Source organism: Hipposideros armiger, unplaced genomic scaffold (genome assembly GCF_001890085.2).
Source record: "Hipposideros armiger isolate ML-2016 unplaced genomic scaffold, ASM189008v1 scaffold_292, whole genome shotgun sequence".
In the NCBI taxonomy this organism is placed as follows: domain Eukaryota; kingdom Metazoa; phylum Chordata; class Mammalia; order Chiroptera; family Hipposideridae; genus Hipposideros; species Hipposideros armiger.
The window spans coordinates 1,931,251-1,955,052 of NW_017731642.1; the positions used below are offsets into that span (position 1 = coordinate 1,931,251).

The 23,802-nt window shown below is 39.8% G+C and overlaps 1 protein-coding gene across 3 annotated transcripts in view; it reads right to left on the reverse strand.

Moving 5' to 3' along the window:
- LOC109391425 (peptidyl-prolyl cis-trans isomerase-like 6) overlaps window positions 1–23,802 on the reverse strand; it is a 53,670-nt gene that overhangs the window by 8,881 nt on the left and 20,987 nt on the right. The window contains exons 7-9 of one of the 3 annotated variants that reach the window (XM_019658980.1): window positions 10,905–11,273; window positions 7,948–8,040; window positions 1,044–1,115 (exon numbers count right to left, since the gene is read on the reverse strand). In XM_019658980.1, coding sequence (XP_019514525.1) covers window positions 1,044–1,115; window positions 7,948–8,040; window positions 10,905–11,273 — 534 coding nt within the window. Of the gene's footprint in view, window positions 1–1,043; window positions 1,116–7,947; window positions 8,041–10,904; window positions 11,274–17,939; window positions 18,140–20,736; window positions 20,873–23,802 lie in introns of those variants that run through there. The other 2 variants (XM_019658978.1, XM_019658979.1) reach the window with 2 other exon arrangements.

Consider the following 23,802-nt stretch of genomic DNA (forward strand, 5'->3'; position numbering starts at 1 on the left):
GGAACTGTATTAAGGGGTCATGGCATTAGGAAGGTTGAGAACCGCTGCTTTACATGATAGCAAAGTAAATCTTGTCTATTTCTTAAACCATTGTTAATTCATGGTTTTATGTCCCTTCATAGCCAAAACTAATTCTAACTGATGCATCATCAAGTAAGCAGAATTACTTGTTCAGTTTTTCTTTAAAGTTTCTTAAAATGTTTTACTCTTGTTTCTAAGCAGTTATCATGAAATCATACGTCTGGTATAGTTACTAGCTTTTTCTAACACACATTAAAATAACTACTAACGTGTTTGTTCATTTACCACCTAAACCATGCTATGCACTCTACATGGGTTGTAACTAATGATCTCATACTAATGAAATTCTCAGTTACAAAGTTCAAGTTGGGGTGGGGAAACTTTAACCAAAATTAAATAGCTATAGGTAGTCTTTCAAGGTTACTGACACTCTCCAGAAAAACCTTTTGCTCTATTTATTATCTATGGACCAAATTAGGAGTTTGACTTTCTTATTAATTTAGAGTCTTAGAGAAATCAGCTGTTTCATCAAAGAATTTTAACTATTTCCTGGGCAAAGAATAAAGGTTAAAATGTAATGAAGTTCCTCAAACTGAAGTACAGAAAATAGATGAATAAGAAGATTCATTTAACCATAGCACAAACTATGCTGGGAGACTATGACAATCACCAGTACCATAACCAAGAAAGTGCCAGGACAAGGTTCTCCCGGACTATGAAATGCAAATAAAGAAAAGGGCTAAACTACAATGAGTTTCTACAAGAGTGGGGGAAAAAAAAAAGTAAAGGAAAAACAGTATCTGCACTTATAGTATTCCACAATATAGCCAAATCACTAAACCAAGCTTCAAAACATTGTCCTTTTAGCAATCAATATAAATATACTCTCCATGTTCAAATTTCTAACAAGATTAGAATTCTGGAAATGTTTCAAACCAAATATTGAAATAGGACTTCCTGAAGCACTGATCTTCCTCATGGGGCTGTGGCCACTTTCCCCAGCAGCCAATGTGAATACTTACCAGAACAGGAATCTGTGCTGTTCACCAACTGGCAACTAGCTGCTGTTGAATTATGTGAACAGTAGCTTTTACCTGTTATGAAAGAAAAAGAAAAAGATAAACAGCACCAGTCACTCACTTATATTATCTTTGACTTTGTTATTAAGCTCCATAATTGCTTCCAAAAATCAAACTGAAGCATAAACACTGTGGAGGTCCATCCAACAAAATTCTGTAATTATTTTTCCCATTATTTTAGAAATATGAGACAGGATATCTCCAAATATTATCCTTTTAAAATCCACATGAACATATTGAACAGATAAATCAGAAACACTTAGATCTCAGAATTGTGGTAGGACTACCGTACAAGGAAGGCTGCTAATCCACAAGAGGGCTGAGTCAGTATGGACAAGTGGTCAGGATCTAATAAAGGCTTAGCAAACAGAGGAGGTGCCCCGCTGGCAGCAATAAGTCTGCTGTTCCAGATCTCTGCATTAGTCTTCTACACTTTCTAAAACTGACTGCCTGGATGGACAGACTTATGGCAAGAGTAGTATGGGAAAGTTTTCCCCAACATATCCTACAGTAGGACATTTAATCGCTAAAACTTGCTAACTCTACCACACACGGAGGGGTACACTTTTAAATTCCATTTTATGACCATAAAAAAAGTGACTTTTGGGCCGGCCAAGTGGCGTGTTGGTTAAGAGCTGGCTTGGGACGCCAGAGGACCCNTGTAATAGATAAGCATGATATCGGGGGTGGGAGGGCAGTGGATGGGGGGAGGGGGGTTGTTACTTTGTGAGGGTGAAAAGGGTAACTATTGCATTGTTTTGTACACCTGAAACTAACAATAAAAAAAAATAATAATAATAAATAAATAAATAAATAAAATCAAAAAAATAAAAATCTTAATAGTTTATTTTCCACTTAATATATTATGAATGTTTTCCACTACATTTCTGACATAACTTATTCATTATATTGTAAGGTATTATTTATATTTATGCTTATAATATTTACATTTGTACTGGTAGAAGACTATTATAATTAACCCCACTGAACACCTTTCTACATAGATTAGATTTTCTTTGCATTGTTTCCTTAACAGTCTCTTAATTTCTCACTTGCTCTCTTCAGCAGTAACCATGGAAAGATTGTATAAGGGTTTGATTTTTAACCATTAACTGCCACTCAACTGAAGCATTTTCTGCAAGCAAGCCCTGGCTTTCTTGTACTTTACAGAAACAGAGACAGAAAACAAAAAAGAGACTCATGGTAGTTCACACAGGTAGAATACAGTGTGAAGCAAGCAGGAGAAATACATCAAGACTCATGGGGAAGAAATTAAAAGTGGACCCACAATGGTTTTGGGGAAATCATTTCCTCCTCTGTGCCTCTCTGTTCATACCCCACCTTCTGGAAATTAGTTTCCTCAACATCTCTGCTTTAATCAACTTTTAATACCCTCCTAATCAATGACTTCTAATGGGTGCTAAAGGTTTATGAGCATACCACTGTGTGCTCTCCAAAATAAGTTTCGTAGCATTTGCAGATTTCCATGGCGTGAATATTTCCACTGTAGCCATTAATTCAAGCTACCAATATGGTATCACTGAACATGCAGTTGAAGAGCTATGCACAGCTGGCTAGCAAAAGCTGGTACAAGCTAGTTCACCACTGCCTAAGTCTTTCAAAATGAGTTCTTGTCCTTGTTGCAGCATTTGATCACTCCCTTCTCTGAAAAGCTACACCTAAAACATACATGCAGTTTCTGGGACATTCTTCTCTGGGCTTTCTTACTTTTCTGCCCATCTCTACTCAGTTCCTCTCCAATCCTCTTCCCACCCCTTAGAATTTGGCCCTCAAGCCCTATTCACTTCTCTAACAACTGCTCCAGGGGACTGTACTACTGCCTACACTGATAACTTATCTGTACTTTTCGCTAAGAACTCTCCCATCACCTCAATCACCAAGTCCTATGCGTTCTATTTCCTAGGCCTATTTGCATACTTCTGCAACTCTTCCCATCAGTTCCCTAGAATTACTGAAACAAGTTATCTAATCTCCCTGTGTTCACTCATCTCCTTCCAATCTCCTCTCCACATTGTCAGAGTAAGTCATTTTATTAAAATGCAAGTCTCATCATATGACCTACATGCTTCAAATCTGGCTCTTGATTTGTAGATTGCTCAGCTTCACTGTTCCTCCCCTCGTACTGGACGCTCCAAAAGCAATTCCCTGACCTCATTATACTGTTTTACATCTTCTTCACATGTGGTGACCACCCTGCTCCGCTTGGGAAACTCATTCTTTTACCAGGGTAATTTCAGACTTGGTCAGTCAGCATTTTCAGGAAGCTGTCACCACATATGCCACGCTACTCAATACACCTTCCTGCAAATCCGGTAACACACTGTGCTTTCTTACCTCTTTCACAGTTCCTACAACACACAAAATGTTGTCTTACTCTGTCTCTATATCCCTATCATCTAGCCTAGTACTTGTACTGGAGTAGATGTTTTTTATTTACTCTTCCTATCAAATTGGTGAAGATTTTTAAAAGGAGATATTATCTAATGTTATTGAAGATGTGGTGAGAAACTTTCAAGTTGTTGATGGAATGAAAAGCGTATCTTTCTGGAAAGCAATCGGTATTGAGACTCTTAAAATAATCATATCCTGACTTACGAATGCTGTTCGAATCAATCCTATTAGAGATGACAGCAAATATTTCTCTATAAGATGTTCCAACCTTACTATTCAGTCAAGAGCAGGATGGGTAAAGTATGTACAACAATGCTTGAAGTAAAAGGGAAAACAATTCAAATGTGCAGGCACACATTATCCAATTTCATATTAAGTTTATTTATTTAGATATACACATAGGAAAGACTAGAAAACTTAACCACTTAAAACGTTTTGGTCTACCTCTGGATGATGAGAATTAAAGGGAATTTTAATTTCTTTTAGGTTTTTGTATTTCCCAAATTTCCACAAAATCAATTTTGTAGACTCAATGTACAAAGCTATGGCAAATCCACCCAGATTCAATGATATGAAATACTGAAGCTGTTTGTCATGGTCACAAACAGGACACATTAATGTAATTACGTGGTCCAAGACTAAATATGTCTACTAATTTTTAAAATTGTACTATCACGTTTAGGTATTTAATTACTAAAATGTTATCCATCAAGAATGCTTAAAAATCTTGAGAGGAGGAAGAGGAGGAAAACAGTTATCTTGTATTACCTGTAGAATTGGTTGGCAAAGGAGCAGCAGTGGGTGCTATTTAAAAAACAAACAAACTTGTAAGTCAAAGATGTCTAAAATATCATTATCTATAACACCATTTACTAACCTACAGTCATTTGAGTGTCACTTTACAATTTTTATATTTTAGTACCACCTGTCAAGGAGACTGACAATTGCTCTCACCCAATATTGGTCTCCCCTTCTTTAGAAATAGAAGCAGCCATTTTTAGTGACATTTCCCTCTCCCCAGCAGAGCTTTTTCTTAGCCTCTCCTACAGCTAGGTAACTTCTACCATGTGTCTAACTTCTAGGAAACGTGTAAGGTATCTATGGGCCTCTCTCTTACCCTTGGTCTTCCTGCTGGAGGGAAAACCAATTAGATGGCTGAAACATGAGAACTCAACCTTGAAGAATAAGGTCAAAGCCATTTTTGAGGAACGACAGTAAAAACCTAGAAGGCACCTTGGTCCCTAATGGTTGTTGAGCTGCTGCTGTAGCTCTCTAGCTGCACTTGAGCCCAGGCTTCCTTTACATTGCAGCGGTTCTCAACCTGTGGGTTGCGACCCCTTTGGGGGTCGAACGANCTTTTCCCCACAACCTCGCCAGCATTTGTTGTTTGTTGATTTATTGATGTTAGCCATTCTGACCGGGGTATCTCATTGTGGTTTTTATTTGCATTTCCCTAATGCTAAGTGAGGTTGAACATTTTTTCATATGCCTGTTGGCCATCTATACGTCCTCTTTAGAGAAATGTCTCTTCATATCCTCTGCCCATTTTTTAATTGGGTTGCTTTATTGGTGTTGAGTTGCATGAGTGTTTTATAAATTTTGGATATTAACCCCTTAACAGATATCTCATTGACAAATATCTTCTCCCATTCAGTAGGCTTCCTTTTTGTTTTATTGATGGTTTCCTTTGTTGTGAAAAAACTTTTAAGTTTGATGTAATCCCATATGTTCATTTTTTCTTTTACTTCCCTTGCCCACAGGGATGTATCAGTAAAAATATTGCTCAAGGTAATGTCTGCAAATTTAGACCCTATATTTTCTTGTAGGAGTTTTATGGTTTCAGGTCTTACATTTAAATCTTTAATCTATTTTAAAATTGTTCTTGTATATGGCGTAAGGAGGTGGTCCAGTTTCATTTTTTTTGCATGTGGCAGTCCAATTTTCCCAGCACCATTTATTAAATAGACCATCTTTACCCCAATTGAAATTCTTGCTTCCATTGTCATAGACTAACTGTCCATATACGCCTGGATTTAATTCTGGGCTCTCTATTCTGTTTCATTGATCTATGTGCCTGTTTTTATGCCAGTACCATACAGTTTTGATTACTGTAGCCTTGTAGTATGTTTTGATGTCTGGTAGCATGTTCTTATTTCTTTGTTCTTATTTCTCAGGATTGCTGTTGCTATTCGGGGTCTTTTATGGTTCTATATAGATTTTAGGATTATGTTTTCTATTTCTGTGAAAAATGCCCTTGGTAGTTTGATAGGAATTGCATTGAATCTATATATTGCTTTAGGCAGTATAGACATTTTAACTATATTCTTTCTATCCATGAACATGGTGGGTGTTTCCATTTATTTGTGTCTTCTTTTATTTCTTTCTTCAGTGCCTTATAATTTTCAGAGTACAGGTCTTTTACTTCTTTGGTTAAATTTATTCCTAAGTACTTTGTAGTTCTTGAAGCAATTGTAAATGGGACTTTTTATAGTTTATTATTGGTATATACAAATGCAACTTATTTCTGAGTATTGATTTTTGTATCCTGCTACCTTACTGAATTCATCTATCAGTTCCAATAGTTTTTTGATGGAGTCTTTGGGGTCCTCTCTATATAGTATAGTATCATCTGCATATAATGACAATTTTACTTCTTCCTTTGGATGCCTTTTCTTTTTCTTGTCTGATTATGGCTAGAACTTCCAGAACTATGTTGAATAAAAGTGGAGAAAGTGGACAGCCTTGTCTTGTTCCTGATGTTAAGGGGAATGGTTTTAGCTTTTCCCCATTGAGTATGATGTTAGCTGTGGGTTTATCATATATGGCCTTAATTATGTTGAGATATGATGCCTATATTCCCACTTTGCTAAGAGTTTTTATCACAAATGGCTGCTGTATTTTGTCAAATGCTTTTTCTGCATCTATTGATTTGACTGTATGATTTTTATTTTTCATTTTGTTGATGTGGTGTATCACATTAATTGATTTGCGGATGTTGAATCAATCTTGCATACTAGGGATGAAACCCACTTGATCATGGTGTATGATCTTCTTAATATATTACTGATTTCTGTTTGCTAATATTTTGTTGAGGATTTTTGCATCTATGTTCGTCAGGGATATCAGCCTGTAGTTTTCCTTTTTGTACTGTCTTTGTCTGATTTTGGAATCAGGGTAATAGTGGCCTCTTACATCCTTTTAAAATGGGGCCATTAGGGCTGGCCGAGTGGCGCGATGATTAAGAACTGGCTTGGGACGCCAGAGGGCCCCGGTTCGGATCCCACATATGAGGGACAGTGACACTGCCCTCCACAACTAAGATGCTGAACAACAGCTCAACCTGGAGCTGGGCTGCCGTGAGTCGCCGGCGACAGCGTAGGCTGCAGCCCTTGTGGCAGTGGGTTGCCATGGGCTACTGTGTGTAGCCAGCAGCCAGCGTGAGCGGCCAGCATCTGCAGTGAGCGGCAGTCCAGAAGCCGGCGCAATAATGGTGCCAACTTGGGCCAGTGAAGCAACATCCTCCACAACTACACTGAAGAACAAAACGACAGCAACTTGTCTGTTCCCCTTCTCCCAATTCCCCAGCGCTGTTACCATCCCCCAATTCCCCAATAAAAATCTTCAAAAAAAAAAGTGACTTTTATACAACAAAAAGTAAACTTAACCTCAAATTAAACTAATACCTTAATTTTAAAAGAGGTTGTTAAATTTTGTTATGTACTGATATAACTTACAGAGCTCTTAAATTTTTCAAGGAAGAATCAAGAAGCTTAACATGTTGCTTTGGCTACTTCTTTATATATATTAAAAAACTGATTGTTTTAAGAAAAAAATACAATCACCTTACTTTAAGAAAACAGAATATATTGTAATCTTTTGGTTCTTGCAAAAACCTTATTGGTATTTCAAAGTATCTCCATCTAACTCTTCACTCTTCAATTAAAGGTAATTTTAAAACTGAACAAAAGCATAAGAATCAATTCTCTTTTTACCTCATTCTTTTCCCATATCTAAGTATCCAACAAAGTTTCACAAGGTCTCTTTAAAGTTCATCTAGCAGGATATACTGAGGATAAATACCTCACACAGTCTTCTGGGGAAGTTTTCAGCGGAAATTTTCACAACTTTCTTTCAGCTAATTTCAGTGTATCCTGCAAAAGTCTAAAATCTCTCTTCCTTTAAAACTACTGAACCTTAATTGTCAAGTCTTAGGAATTAAAGGTAGGAGGAAATAGGAGACAGAAGAGATCATTTTAGGGGGAAGTGTTAAGCAATTGAAACTTTAAAGAAAAAGTATTTGATTTGCAAAATAAATAGTGCACACTATCCTAAATGTCCTACATGATTTTCAAATGTTCAAGAATACTCTGTATTTTTAAATGTTATAACAAACAGTTTTGCATTCTCAAAATTAAAATAATCCCAATCTTCTTACCTTCTTTACATTCCATCCAAAAGCAGGTAGTATTAGCAGTACCAATGCTAGCATTAACACAGGAAACACAGCTGTTGCGGTTTTCACAAGTTTCTGGGGTGAGGAAGATGTATGCAATCAATTATTTGGCATCTGATTTTCAATTTGTATTACTTATCTTTTTAAAACAACAGTAAGTATTACATACAGTATCAGACTTACTAATTCAGAGAAATGGTAAAAGTTTATAGCCTATCGACAGATGAATGAGTAAAGAACATGTGTTATACATATGTAATGGAATATTATTCGTTCACTAAAAAGAAGGAATCCTGTCATACACTACAACATGGATGGTCCTTGAAGAAATTATTCTAAGTGAAATTAGCCAGTCACAGAAGGACAAATACTGCATGACTCCACGTATATAAAGTATCTAAAATAGTCAAACTCAGAAGCAGAAAGTAGAAAGGTGGGTGGGGGGAGGGGAAATGGGAGACTTGCTGTTCAATGAGTATCAAGTTTCATGCAAGATGAAAAGTTCTAGAGATCTTCTGTACATCATTCTGCTTATAGTTAATACCGTACACTTAAAAATTTGTTAAGAAGGTAGATCTCGTGATTTTTTTTAACAACACACACACGAAAACTTCATAAACTGGCTAAGAAATTCCAATCATTTTAAATGACATATGAAACCAAAAGTCAACTCAAAAGGGGGAAAAAAAAACTAGTGGGGATGCTCAGTACTTCATGGTACCTATCTAAACAACCCTTTTATTACAGGACAACTATTTCAAAGACACTCAGGATTTCTTGAGGCATTTTAAACCATCCTTAAAAAAAAAAAAGTATTGGAAAAAAAGGCTGTAAGGCCAACAATACACATAGGAAAATCACTGCCCTAAAACATCAGATGAGACACTAAAATTTTTAATAGTAATAAAGATATATTACAGGTTAAACCCAAGCTCTGATGCCCATTCTGAAAAAACGCCAGAGATTCATAATTCATAACTGATCTACTCTTTTCAGGGTCCTCCCTGACTGGGGCGGTAAACAGACAACACATCTGAAGTGGGCTACATTTATTTACATGTAATGTAACAAGTTAACAAAGTCTTTTTCAATGATTTAAGCCAAATGGCCCAGAAACAAGACTTCAAAGAAGGCCAATTACAATTCAATGTCTGGACAAACAAATGGACTATAGAATTGGGCTCTATCCATTTTCCTAGAAGCTACATGCCTCCAAAATCATTCTTGCTCGCTTTCTCCATACCTCCAAAAAAAAAAAAAAAAAAGTTCTGCACAGAGACATTGCATTTCAATACTTTATCATTAGTATTTATTATATGGTACTCTGAGGGGAGGGGTAATGGGTCACAAAGCAGAAATAAGTTCTTCAGAGGTTTGTATACACTTAAAAATGCTAGTTGTTTAAAATCTTTTGTGTTTGATGATGAACATTTGGGTAGCTTAGTGTATGCTATTTACAATGAACTAAACTTGCTACCTTTCAAACTGCAGCTTATCCAACTACTACTTACAGAAAAAACAAATCATCTCCTTTCACACATTTAAATTACAGAAAGGCAATTAATTGGTATTTCCAAGCTCCTCTTTGGGGAAGGAAAAAAAAACAAAACAAAGAAACAAAAAACCCCCACAAAACTACAATTCTGAGAGTAAACTGCCAAATAAACCAGGAGGCAGAACATATTCTGCTCTATTATCTTAAAAACATAGTTGTTAGAATTTCAAGTATTGTACTGCAATTTGCCTTCATTTAAAATTTTCTGAATTTTGCCATTACATCTTTTTGAATCTAACAAATAACATTAAATTTACTATATATTTTTTTAAACAAACCTTTGTAAAATACAAAAACTAGGGGAAGACATTGTAAAACAATATGATCATCCTGAAAAAAATACCAACGTAAAAAACAGCAATTCTCCCGTCAAGATGCCAGTTACTCCTTACCCAATACTAATTGAAATAACCAATCACACTAGATTTCAGGTTTTATATATCTAGGGTTCCACCTTATTATCTCAAATTTAACTTCCCTACTCTTTTTTGTACTGTCACGACATTGCCAATTTATTCTTTAAAATTCAGTGTATGCCTCAACCAGTTGACTGAAGAGCTTAACAAAAGGTGTGTTCCTGATCGGGTTCTAGAAAATCGACAGACCTAGGTTCCAATCCGTTTCACAATCTACTAACCATAGGTTTCCAGCAATTACTTTATCTCCATCCACTTTCTACGTTTCACCACCTATCTTCTAGTTTAGCCTAAAAATACTAAAACAAACATATACGAAGCACTGGGTACAGGAATGGGTAGTTTCCGTTCTTTGCACGTAACATGGGGTGTAAAGGTTTAATTAAATGCTCAAATTTCAGATATACCCCATACCTATCCGCAAAATTAACGTAATTAAATCTCAAGCGACTTATTTTGTCAAACGCAAGTCTGAGACGCCAGCGAATATTAATGTCTCCAGTTTTCCTTTCCCTCTTTCTCCAACTTCAGGAGAAGCCTCTCTTCGGAGGACCTGGGTGGACGAACGACTAACCCCAGGGAGAGGGAGTTCGGTCTCATCGCCAACTTTGGAGGCGATCACCTCGCCTCCTAATCAACCCCACTGCCGCCACCGCAGAAGGAAGCCACGTCCCCTCTTCCGTGCCTACGGTGAGGCTGGGGATTACGAACCTCTTTTATAAAGCATCTCGGACTGGGGCACTTTGGGGTCAGAGACAGCCTAACGGCCACCGGGGCTCTGCCGCCCCTTCCCACCCGGGCGCTCCCCCACTCCGGCCACCCCGTGCCGGGCCCGGCTGGACTCGGACCGGCAGCCATGTTTCCGGAGCGCGGCCCGCCCTGGCCCCCCGCGCACCGAGGGGAGGGAGGGCAGCTCGGCTAGGCAGGCGGGCGAGAAAGCACAGGAAGCCAATTGGGCTGGCGCCCACCTGGTGGTGGAGTGGTGACCGGCCCGAGAGTCGTCAACGGCGTCGGGACTGTCGTATTGGGGGCCGCTGAAGTCACGTTCGGGACCACGGAGGCGTTCTGAGCTGCGGTCAGCACACAGAGCGCGGCCAGGCAGGCGGCGGCCCAAAGCAGCTGGCGGGAGAGCCCAGACATCGCGACCTCCGCGCTGGTGTTCCGGCGAAAGCTGCAGCGTACAACTCTCAGCCCGTCCCTTCCGTCCCCTGCGGCGCCGCCTCCGAGACTGTGCTCCCCCCGCGGGAGCGCGCTAGGGTCACGTGAGGGACCCCAGGCCCCGGCTTGCGTGGACGCCGCGGAGCGAAGGCGGGGCGCGGGAGATACCAACTGGAATCCTAAAGGAGGGGAAACAAGGGTGTCGAATAGAAGGCGAGGGAGGCTGTCCCTCAAAGCGACTGTTCTAGAGTGAAGCTTGCAAAATACAGAAAACTGTTTTATTTGCCCTCAGATTACCACACAGGACGCAACTGGGCTTTTTCTCGTTCCTGCGATAGGGAATGCTCCTACCCTGGCTTGGATGGAACAACCTACATGACGTGGCGCACGGCGTACTCCAAGCGACCCGCGAGGCTGTAATTCCGCTGCCCCACGTGACCGCAGGGCCGGGCCGCGCCTCCCGGGTCCTGAGTACCCCGAGCGGAAGTTGTTTCCATGCGGTGCACTTAGAACCTGAGCAGGAGTTAAACTTGTGCTGTGCTTCCGCATTCCCAAGGTCTTGCATATATCCTTAATGGGACCCGCGATTTTTACCTTGAAAATCGATTTTGCTGGATGTAACCCCGTGAAATGGAGACACCACGTAGTTAAGGGGCTTCTGCCCGCGTTGCTGAAACACCGAAATCGGTCTGCTGCCTTCCAGCCGGAGCCGCACACCGTCTGCCTCTGTCACACTTTCCCAACCTTACTTTTCCAAATTTCGTGCTACTTCAGCCAGCGGTAGCAGCAGCCAGTCCTATGCCACCACTATAGTCAGAGAATCAAAGACGTTGGAAATATATCTGTTCTGTTCCCACTTCCCACTTTTCAGGTGAGGAAACAGATTCAGAAAAGTGACTTGACCAAAACACAGTGATTGCTTGGTGTCAGGTCTTGATTTCAAAATGCCTGTGAATGTTTTGTCACTGCTCGGGCTTTTAGTAAGCGTGAGCGCCATCTGATGCCCAGTCGCACAGAAACATTCACAAGTGCATCCATACTTGTGGCAAATGGTAAAAGTTAGATTATAAGAGCTAAGTATTTAACGTCTGTTTTCAACTAAATATTTGTATTTCTCACGCAATTTTAATTACGCAATCTACCCTAGTAAAATAACACGAAATAGTAATTGGCTTTTGTGAGATTTGCTTTGCTATAAAAACACCAAAAGAGATGACTGTGTAAGCACTTAAACAAAACCTTCGAGGCTGAAATTTGTACTGAAAGAAAGGGTTTGTTAAACCAGAAAAAGGATGAGGTCCTGGGACATGCAGCCTGAGCCATCAGCAGCAGTGCTTTATGGAGAAGACAAATATGTTCCCACCATCGTGAGGTTGACAAGGGCTCTTTTATACAATGAGTTTGGAGCAGACACAAATAAGTTGTTTTGAAAGAATTTACACTGGCTATAGATGAGAGGGCTGGTAGGAAAAGGTGAAGCGGAGAAAGTTCTGGGATAGGTGACTAGTCCATAGGAAGAAATATTTGTTAGTTGTGGGCAACCCTCCAGAAAGTTTATGAGTAAGCAGGATGCTAACTGGAAGTCCCTTCCAAGTTTCAACGTACATTCATGAATGTGAGCAGTCTTTTGTGGGTTTTGGCCTTCTGCTGTTAACTGATTAATTTCCCATGTCTCTTCCTCCCACCCTGAGGCCTGCTGTAATTTAATTTAGGACATCTCAGAATTTTTCTCTTGTCAGCACTTCACGGGGTTTTTTTGGCCTAAATTTGAAAGCTTTTATAACTCCCTAGATTCTAATCATTGGGGTCCTTCTGTACTCTGATGACTATGGACATTTGTTACATTGACTACACTAGTTGGAGATTTGCTCAGATGTAAACAAGAAACGGTTTTTGACTGATCCAAGCTATGGCCAGAAGCATGAGGATATAGCCAAGCAAATAAGTGAGATCTCATCATCAGCCTTCAAACAGTGAACTATCTGCTCCTCTCTCAGGATACATCTCACACAGTACTTATTTAGTATGTGACTATCTGATACTCAGGCCAAATGAAGGCACTAGTCAACTTTTTTTTTTTTTTTTTTAGCTTGAGAATATAATAGAAGTTCTGTTTTCTTCCCATACCCCAGTGCATTATCTTTTTTATGCCCTAGGATGAACACATCCCACTGTGGAGGCCATTGTTTTACAATTTGTCATCTAGGTGTTCAACTCTAGTCCTCAGATTTTTGTTAGTCCTTATAAAGGAGACATTTCACTCTTTTAAGACTGGAAAAGCATCAGCTATTTTATTTTACATGGCATCTGTTGAGCTAGGTCAAGGAAGACTTCCAAAGTCATTTTCACCATGCCAGAGCAAGGACTGGCATCTATAATACAGTTTTAACAACATGTATTAAACCTCGTGTAATATTTAAATAAGTTTCAACAAAGTTAGAAGAAGATTGTAATGAATCAAAGATTAATAGTGAGCTAAAACTATATTCAGGGTTGGCCAAGTGACTCAATTGGTTAAGAGCCTGCTCAAGAGTGCAAACTCTGAGCAACAGGGTCGCCGGTTCGATTCCCACATGGGCCAGTGAGCTGCACCCAAGCTGAGCTGCCCCTGAACTGCCAACAGGTGGCAGGATGGCTCAGCTGGTGAGAGCACATGCTCCTAACAATAAGGTTGCCTGTTCAAGAGATGGTGGGCTATGCCTGCCTGCAACTAAAGACTGAACTCACCACATTGAGCTGAGCTGAGCTGCCGCCCGGGTGGCTCAGAGGTTAGAGTGTGTGCTCTTAACAACAAGGCTGCTTGTTCGACTCCCACAAGGGCTAGTGGCTACGCCCACTCGCCACTAATAGAACACAGCACCTTGAGCTGAGCGGTGCGACTGGACTTGGAGCTGAGCTTGTGACACCCTCCACAACTAAGATTGAAGGACAACAACTTGGCTGGTCCCCTCCCCCAATTCCCCCAATAAAATCTTAATAAACAAAACAAAACTATATTCAGATTCTTACTATTAGCACTGTGATTAGGATCAATAAAATACTACAGGTATTCTCATTAGGAGGCACTCCACTTTGACTATGGATATTCTTTGATAACTGTTCCAGGGTTTCAGAGGAGAACATTACACTTTAGAGCAGTTGTTCTCAACCTTGGCTGAACATAGGAACCATGTGGGAAGTTTTGAAAAATACTGATGCCTGGGTACTGAATTAATTCGTTTGGAATAATGCCTGGGCATCAAGAGTTTAAAAGCTCCCCAGGTGTTTCTGAGGTGCAGCTTAGGTTGAAAACCACCGCTTTACTTTTGCTTTTCAGAGCGTGGTTCACGAATATCATTCATACCACTTAAAAATTGTTAGAAATGCAAAATCTCAGGCCTCACCTCAGACCTCCTGAATCACGACCTGCATTTTAATGAGACCCATATGTACATGAACGTTTAAGACCGCTTTACACTATTACCTGTGGGGAACTATTCTACCCTCTTAAATTGCTACAGCTCTTAATAGTGAATCGTCCACAAAATTACATCAAGCAAGACATGTTGTAAACTTTTTATTTCTTTGGGGCTTTTTTGTTTTGGAAATATAAAGTCAGGATACAAACAACATAAAACTCTTGAATGTGCAGGAGTCATGGAGCCCAGCCTAGGTTCTCTTTAGCTTGGCACCTGAGATGCATTTATTTTTATTTCTAGTCTGCTTTAAACCCTAGGTGTGCTAGAGCTTTTTGTGTGGTATTTCTTAGCCCCCTAGGAAGCAGAAGGAAGCCTTTTTTAAAAAAACTCATTCCTTAGGAAAACACCCAAGTTCAAGCTTTCTGATAGCCCACATTAGCTATTACCTCCCCCTGTACCCAGGCACCCATTGTGCTCCTCCCAGCCTTGTATTGGAGAGCTGATTTTTGGCCAGAACACAGCGAAGTGGACATTGTTCTTATTAAAATATTCTACTGATTCTGTATTGACTGGTAAAGAGCACGTCCCTGAGGAGCCCAAGTGTCGCAGTCCTTCCGCCAAGACTCCAGACTGCCATGTTGCCTCTCCAGCAGTTGGAGGGCTCATTTCCCACCCAGCCAGGAGCTCCAGGCCCCTACAATAGTCCTCTAGTCTCTGTCCCTTCTGATTGGTCAATGTTTGCAATACCGCCCTGCTGCCTTGATAAAATCAAAGTTTCTTGTCTCATCATCTTTCCTCATTCTTTTCTGTCGTCACTTTAATCTTTCTTCCACATACCGATATACCACAAGTCCCTCATATAGATCTATGTCTTTAACACATCCCAGTGGTTCTTTTTTTTTTAGATTTCTTTTTATTGGGGAATTGGGGGAAGGGAAACAGACAAGTTGCTGTCCTTTCTGTTCTTCAGTCTAGTTGTGGAGGACGACGCTTCAACTGGCCCAAGTTGGCACCATCATTGCGCTCTTCCCGGGCGAGGCAGATCAGTCGCTGGCTTCTGGACGGCCGCTCACAGCGACTGCTGGCCGCTCACACTGGCTGCTGGCTACACACAGTAGCCCATGGCAACCCACTGCCACAGGGGCTGCAGCCTACGCAGTGGCTGGCGACTCACGGCAGCCCAGCTCCAGGTTGAGCTGTTGTTCGGCATCTTAGCTGTAGAGGGCAGTGTCACTGGCCCTCATATGTGGGATCCGAACCGGGGTCCTCTGGCGTCCCAAGCCAGCTCTTAACCAACGCGCCACTCGGCCAGCCCTGCCAGTGGTTCTTAACGTGTGGTCTCCAGACCAGCAGCATCAGCACCACCTGGAACATGTTAAAAATGCAAATTCTTCTGCCCACTCTAGACCCACTGAATTAGAAACTGGGGCAAGGCCTAGGAATCTGTGTTTTGAGAGGCTCAAGCATTTCTGATGCACACAGAAGAAAAAGAACCTATGATTTATCACATTTTCAAAGCCCCCTATCAACTACCAAACTTAGTCATTTATATTGTATGTTACCATTGAGTTTGTTATGAATATTTTATATGATGTATAAAATTTGAGATATGAACTGACTAGATTTACCAGTTTTAGGTTGGGATTCCATTTTGGGAAGGGTAGTAGAAAGTGTAATCAGTAGTTTTAAAAAATCAATTTCTATAAAGAAGAGAGTATCACAAGGTGTAATAGAGATCAATTTTAACTTTGAGGATGAATTAATTCTGTCAACTGAAAATATGATGTTAGTGAGAACAGCTAACTATTCTAGCTGATACTGAGCATAACAGGGACTTGGGTGTTTTTTGATATGATGATGATGATGATATTCTATCGGCTTGACTTGGTTTTTGTGGGTTGATATTCCAGCAGGAAAACTCAATTTTATTGAATATCTGCCATATGTCAAGCATCATGAGAAGTGTCTTTACATTGTCTCAATTAAACCCCAAACCACTATAAGATAGATGTACCACCATTTTACTAATGAAATTGAAGCCCTGAAACAAATAATAGTATTGTTATTGATTTTATAAGTTTACTCAGAAAATCATTAATGTGATCAGAACTAGAAGGGAATTATAACTTATTTACTTCTCTGTTCTTTTTACAAATGAGGAAAGTAAAAAGTCAAGTGATTTGACTACCACATTTCTAGATAGCTGGGACTTAAACAAACACTTAATTTAAAATATATATATATATAAAGTATAAAAACTCAGAATATGGGGTCCTGAGGTTGTCAGACCATTCATTAATAAATAACTGGCACTGTTTGCAGTTGGAGCAAACAAATTCTTTAGATAGAATTTTAAATGCTTATCTTAAATCTCCCAAAATAAGAAAAATGTCCAGATATCACACTCCCCTATTAACATGGCTTAGTGTAAGATATAGCATACGTAGTTGACTTTGCTATATCAGCAATTAGGACAAGGTCACATAACTAACATTCTGTATAAATCATCAGAATGCCTTTACTCTCATATTCGCAGACTTGGAAAACTCTAGAATTCCTTCTGTTTAATCAAATCAAAGTCTTTCAACTTGACTAAATCAGTCTTATATTTGGAGTTAATTGGGGTAAGTTTTTGAGGGCTTTGTAATAATCAGTTTCCTCAAACAACATGTTTAAACAAACAAATCATTCTAATACAGAATACAGTCTAGTTGACAAAGTTCTTCTGGTGACATGGGTTTGAGAATCTCAGATCATAGGGCACCTTATAAAGCTGGGTCCCTAATAACATCTCAGGAGTCAATCATCATGGGGAATAGAACCAATGCCTTTGGTTGGCATGGCTCAGAGACAAGCATTCTATTTGTGTCATATAAAAACAGCCAACGTGTATACTCTTTTCTGAATGCTGTGTATAAGCAATGGAATTTTACAATAAATTATTTTTTTCTGTTGTCTCTCCTAGTTTCTTATGGCAGACATGTCATTACAAACAACATAATTCTATTACAAATAGTTTAGGATTTTCAAAGGCCACTAGGTGCTGCTGCTAAATTAAGAATGGTTTTGGCTACTCAACCAACAGTAACATAAACAGGGGTCTATTTGTCTCATACAGTAAGAAGTGCAGAGATAGGCAGTTGCTGGTGTTGGTTCAGCAGCTCTAGAGCTGGAGCTGACATCTCTGCAGCGTTTTGGTCTTTCCTTCATGGCTCCAGCCTCTCTGCATTCAAGGCTGGATGAAGAGGAGAGGGCAGGAGCACTAGTATACTACTCCTGTCTTACTGGCCAGAATGGTATCCTGTGACCACTTCTAGTTGCAAAGGAGGCTGAGAAATTGAGTATTTTGTTTTTATAGTCTCTACAGCAGAGGCAAGAAAGGAAAATGGAGAAGATATTGGGGTGCTGGGTGAGCCAACCAACCTACAGCATCTGCCACAGCTTTCCAATTAAATTTTATCAAGCACAGTTTAATTAATTCTAGAAACAGCTGATCAGATACATAATAAATTGTCGGAAAATATTGATATGAAAATCAGGCATAATACTCTCCACTGCCAATAATTGTACATTGTTGTATTGGTCTTTCATTCTCTGTTGGAACCAATTCTAATTGTTGAAGAACTTCTGTTCCTTCAATCAACTGCCTAATATAGAATTAAAAATGGAAAATTTAGTCAGTCATAAATTTTCACCTTTTAGCTTACATTTCTAAATTGAGTCCTATCAAGCTTCCTATAAATTAAATTAACATCAGTCATAAATATCTTAAATAGCTCTAAATATGTCCACCTTGCTATAGTTCCCCAACATCTGTCTGAGACCCTTCCAATCTGTTATCCTCACTGCCATCGGGTGAACTTATAAAAATGCAAATCTAGGGCCAGCCAAGTGGCTCAGTTGTTTAAGAGCTCGCTCAAGAGTGCGAGCTCTGAGCAACAGGGCCACTGGTTTGATTCCCATACGGGCCCGAACTGAGCTGCTGCTGAGCTGCCAACAGGTGGCAGGATGGCTCAGCTAAAAAAAAAAAATATGCAAATCTGATCTCACCTCCCTGCTTAAAGCACTTCAATAATTTCCCACAATCCTTATGATAAAGTCCACAAATCTCTACCATGGCAGCCTCCCCATGCCCCTCCAGGGCTGTCTTGCAGCAGGCTCCCCCGCTCTCTGCTCCAGCCATACTGGCTTTCGGAACCTCAGTAGCACCTTGAGCCCTTTCTGCCACAGCTGTCTCCTTTGCTCTTGGCCACTCCCAACCCCCACTCCTCTGCCTGGTCACCTCCTGGCCTTCCTTCAGATCGTATAGCTCAGTCATTACTTCCTTGGGGAAGTTTCCCAGACCTCCTGCTTATGTCAAGTTCCCCCTCCTCTCCTTTATAGGAGTTACCAGGGTTAAATATGACATTCATTTGTATGCTTCTTTGATTCTTTCTGATTCTCTCATGCCTAACACAATGCCTGGTACACAGTAGGCATCTAATCAACATCCATTGAATACATGATAAAAGGCAGCTCAAAGCCTTGGTAATTTGGATCTCTGTGGACAGCCGTAGGCCACAAGCTAGTGGCCTGAGTGGAGCTCAACTTCTGATGGTTCTCTCAACTAAAAGAGAGACAGCCCTCGACACAGGACCGGTGCCCTCTGCCAATGCTTGGGTTGAGGCAGTGGCTGAGGGGAAGGTGTGGTTTCCATTTCATGAACCTTTACAGGGACATGGTCAGCGCTAACACTGATCATGCTCTAGTTATCTCTTTGTCTGCCTCTAGGTTACATTTTTCGCCACCCCAATCAGAAACCATGACACAGAGCAGGACACAAAGTGCATTCTGAGGAAGAGGAGCAGGGGATAAACGGACAGATTCACCTCCGTCCGAAGAGAATGTGAAACCTGTTCTCCAAGTTGGCTTCACAAGTATTGAAAGAGCAACTACTGTGTGCACCTCCCCACAAGATGTTAGGACACAAGATGAGTGCGATCCAGTCCCTACTTCACGTTGTCCGCGGTGTGCCAAAGAGGACACAGAAGCAGTTTGATTTTTGTAATCAGGGAGGTTTCTGGCCTAAGCCTTAACAGCCTTAACAGAATTTTGGCAGACAGAAGGGAGGCAGAAGGGAACAAATAAGGCCCAGCGTTTGTTCTGGGAGTGATGGTACTCTGGTCTGGCTGCAGCTCAGCTGCCATGTTGACAGCTTCCAAATCTACATCTCCAGCCCTTGCCCAGCTTGAATACCTACTTCTGGTATTCAGGACTTGCCACCTGACTGTCATATAGGTATCTTAATCCAAATCATAACTTGTCCATCCTGAATTAATGATCTCTCCCATAGCCTCCTCCTTGTATTCTCTATCTTGGGGAATGGCACCAATCTTCCAACACATTCCAAAATCCTAGGAGTTCCTCTAAACCTTCACTGTCCAATATGGTAGCCAATAGCCTCGTGTGGCTATTTACATTTAATTAAAATGAAATAAAATCTAGTTCCTCAGTTGCACTAGCCACATTTCAAGTGCTCAATGGCCAAATGTGATATTTGTGGTTAAAATTAACACTGGCATGAGATTTCTTCATGGAATGAAGAGTCGATAATTATCCCTTTGGAGTAACTGCAATAATCTAATACTTATTCAGAAAAATTATAACATTTTACATCATTTCAGGGAAGACAAAGTAAGCTTCAACTTATATTCACTTCATAATCAAATAGAGATACGAAATACTGAAGTGATAAAAAGTATATTCATCATCCATTTTAGGTCCACATGCCTATAAGTATCTTGTTAATGATGTTCTAGTAATAATTACCTGCGATATTCCCTTATTTTAAATTGTTCAAAAAAAAAGGTTACTTGTAACTTGGATAGTTTTCATCTGCCTTTTCAGTGTTCATAGACAATTAAATGGCTTCACCCCACTTCTGCATCTAAATACATCTACATTAAGTGCTATGGTATTATTCATAGTAATTTAGAATTGATAATATCCTTGACACTGAAGATAGATAGGAGGGTGCATGGATGGATGGATAGACAGACAATTATAATGGTTGTGCCTAAATGGTTTCTGTGGGTTTTTTTATAGATACCAAGCTTCTTATATTTCTTTCTAAATATATTTGTATTACTTTTGCTTTTAAATTCTATCTTAGTTACCCATAGACTACATACAGTACTAATCCAAATCTTTCTGAACCAGTTTTACATATGTGACTATTACAGACACAAACTTACAATGCACGTACCCAAAAGCCACATATTTTTTATCTAGATAGGGCGCTGGTTGTAGTGTGATGTAGAATTGTGACCCATTGCTGTGACGGCCTTTGTTGACCATTCCAAGAACTCCCCTTTTATTATGAGGAATTGCAAAGCTTTCATCTAGAAAAGACAATAAGCAGTAGGTCATCAAAATATGTCTATTATCTCGATTGATTGTAACATGTAAAGCACAAAAAGAACCCCTGGTAACAAGGGTTCTCAATCATATTTATCAATACATTCCAAATTGCAAATACTATTCTAAATGTTTCATATTATTTTTATTCAACTGGCTGTTAAAACAGATAAGATGTAAAGTCTTATTAGAACTATTTGAGCATTTACCTTTGGTTTATCATTACCATTGCTAAAAACAAGTGTATTAAGAAAATTAATAATGTAAAAGGAAGTCCTTTAAATCAGTAATGTAAAAGGAAGCATACACTTTGCTTAGGAATAAAAGTCAGTGATTTTTCTGGTTTTGTCTGTAGTACTTCATTCCAACTACCAATGTAATAATTTAAAATGCCTCCTTTAAGAAGGCTTTCATGGACATGACCCTTCCCCTCACAGTATCTTATACAGACCTTCATTGTGGTCTTTATAAGTCTTTATATAATTGTCTACATGGTTGTTTCAGCTCTAGTATGTGAAGGCAGGGGTCTTATCATTAGAGCTTTACCCCCAGGGCCCCCTAGTACATTACTTGGCATATATGTGGCCTTAAATGTTGATGATGAAAGGAAATGAATTTATACTTATTTTTAGTAGTTTTTTAATAATTTTAATCTCAAACCTTATATGGATTGACCAAGATTTTGTGGAAAGTGATTTTTTTTTGGTATAAGGTTAACATGTAAAAAGAATTGTACAGTGGTTACGATGCTACCATTTTCAGGAAGTACCATTTCCATCATAAAAGCAGATTTGTCTCCAAACTCAAAAATACAGAAGGAAGTAATGGGCAAGGAATTCAGTAAAAGTTTTCATTCAATAACTTTATAAAATTCTGAGAGTAATTCAGAGATATGAATATTAATGTCAATAAGATTTTCTTAAATTGCAATTGCTGATTGCAATTGGGAAATAAAGTGGGCCCCCAGCCATGCCAGAGCATATCACCCACTTAAAGATGGGAGCCAATGACATAATAGAGATCAAAATAAAATCTTTTCTTTTTTTTTTTTTTGAAAGATTTTTATTGGGGAATTGGGGGGATGGGAAAAGTGCTGGGGAATTGGAGGAAGGGGAACAGATAAGTTGCTGTCATTTTGTTCTTCAGTCTAGTTGTGGAGGACGTTGCTTCACTGGCCCAAGTTGGCACCATCATTGCACTCTTCCGGGTGAGGCAGATCAGTCGCCGGCTTCTGGACGGCTGCTCACAGCGGCTGCTGGCCGCTCACGCTGGCTGCTGGCTACATACGGTAGCCCATGGCAACCCACTGCCACAGGGGCTGCAGCCTACGCCATCGCCGGCAACTCACGGCAGCCCAGCTCCAGGTTGAGCTGCTGTTCAGCATCTTAGCTGTAGAGGGCAGTGTCACTGGCCCTCATATGTGGGATCTGAACCGGGGCCCTCTGGCGTCCCAAGCCAGTTCTTAACCATCGCGCCACTTGGCCGGCCCTAAAATCTTTTCTTCAGAGAAGCTTTACTGAAAAATGGCTTCCCTGATAGTATGTTTACATTAATATCGAGAAATATCTTTTCCGTAAGTAACGATATTAAAACGGAGACTGAAAATCCCAGGTTTAATTTAACATTTGTTCATTCAACAAATATTTAGTGAACGCCAATTGCATTCCAAGAGCTGTTCTAAGTGCTTGGCACTTTTGAGTTATATAGAAAATTTCACTTTAGTCTGCTCACAAAATAAATTTTTTAGGACAAAAATAATGACCCTTAAATCAACAACCATTTTTTTCCTTTTCCCCCACTATGTCTGAGTGCGATAATTAACTATTATAGATTATTTTAATTTTATCAGCAGCCCTGAGTGGAAAGGAAAAATGTAAGCAATCTACAAAAAAAAATTTTGAAGTAAAAGGAACCAAAACAAAATCTTTTTTTTTAATGCTGGGCAAAATTAAGGAAATAAAAAAAATGTGAGTGCTGGCTAAATCAGAATAATTAGTAAATTTTATTTTTAGGTCATGGTCTTTCAATAAAGGATAAAAGAAAGTTCAGGAAGTTTAAAGGACATGGTAGACACTCAGAACCCTCTCACTACAATGCCTGGGATTCAAGAGCTCCTCCCTGACTCTGCCACTTACAGGAAGATATGGAGTAGTAGTTACTGCTCTGTGGTTAAAACTGAAATCATTAGTAATGTACAACATTATGAGTGAGATAACTGTTTGCCTGAAATAGACATAAGAATTTACGGGAAAAAAAAAATCAGTTTCTGAATTTATTTAAAATAAAGCTCATTCTGGGAAACTGCCTTGAATTCTCTCTGGCAAAAGTATAATCAGATATGGGACATCAATTTGGGACATTTTCAAATAATTTTCTAAGGACAATTATATCAAGTAGACATCTGACCTGAATCCTGCAATATCAATTTTTAAACCTACTGCTCTAATTTTACCATCATATTTTAATAACAGCTATTAATATTTCTTGTTCTAGAAAAGTAAATGAAAGTGTGCTTACCTAGCATTTTTAAACTGCTGCTTTAATGAAATATTTGAACAGGTTGCTTGTGTGTGACATGAGGAATGAATAACCAAGTGTTCATATGGTATATTCGTAATTTTTTTAAAAAAGATTTTATTGGGGAATTGGGGGAGGGGAACAGCATTGGGGACTCGGGGAAGGGGAATGGACAAGTTGCTGTCCTTTTGTTCTTCAGTCTAGTTGTGCAGGACGTTGCTTAACTGGCCCATGTTGGTATTGTGATCATTGCGCTCTTCCCGGGTGAGGCATATCGGTTGCCGGCCATTGGACGGCCGCTCACAAAAGCGCACGCCAGCTGCCGGCCAGCCCCACTGCAGCCTACACCGTCGCCAGCAACTCACGGCAGCCCAGCTCCAGGTGGAGCCGTTGTTCA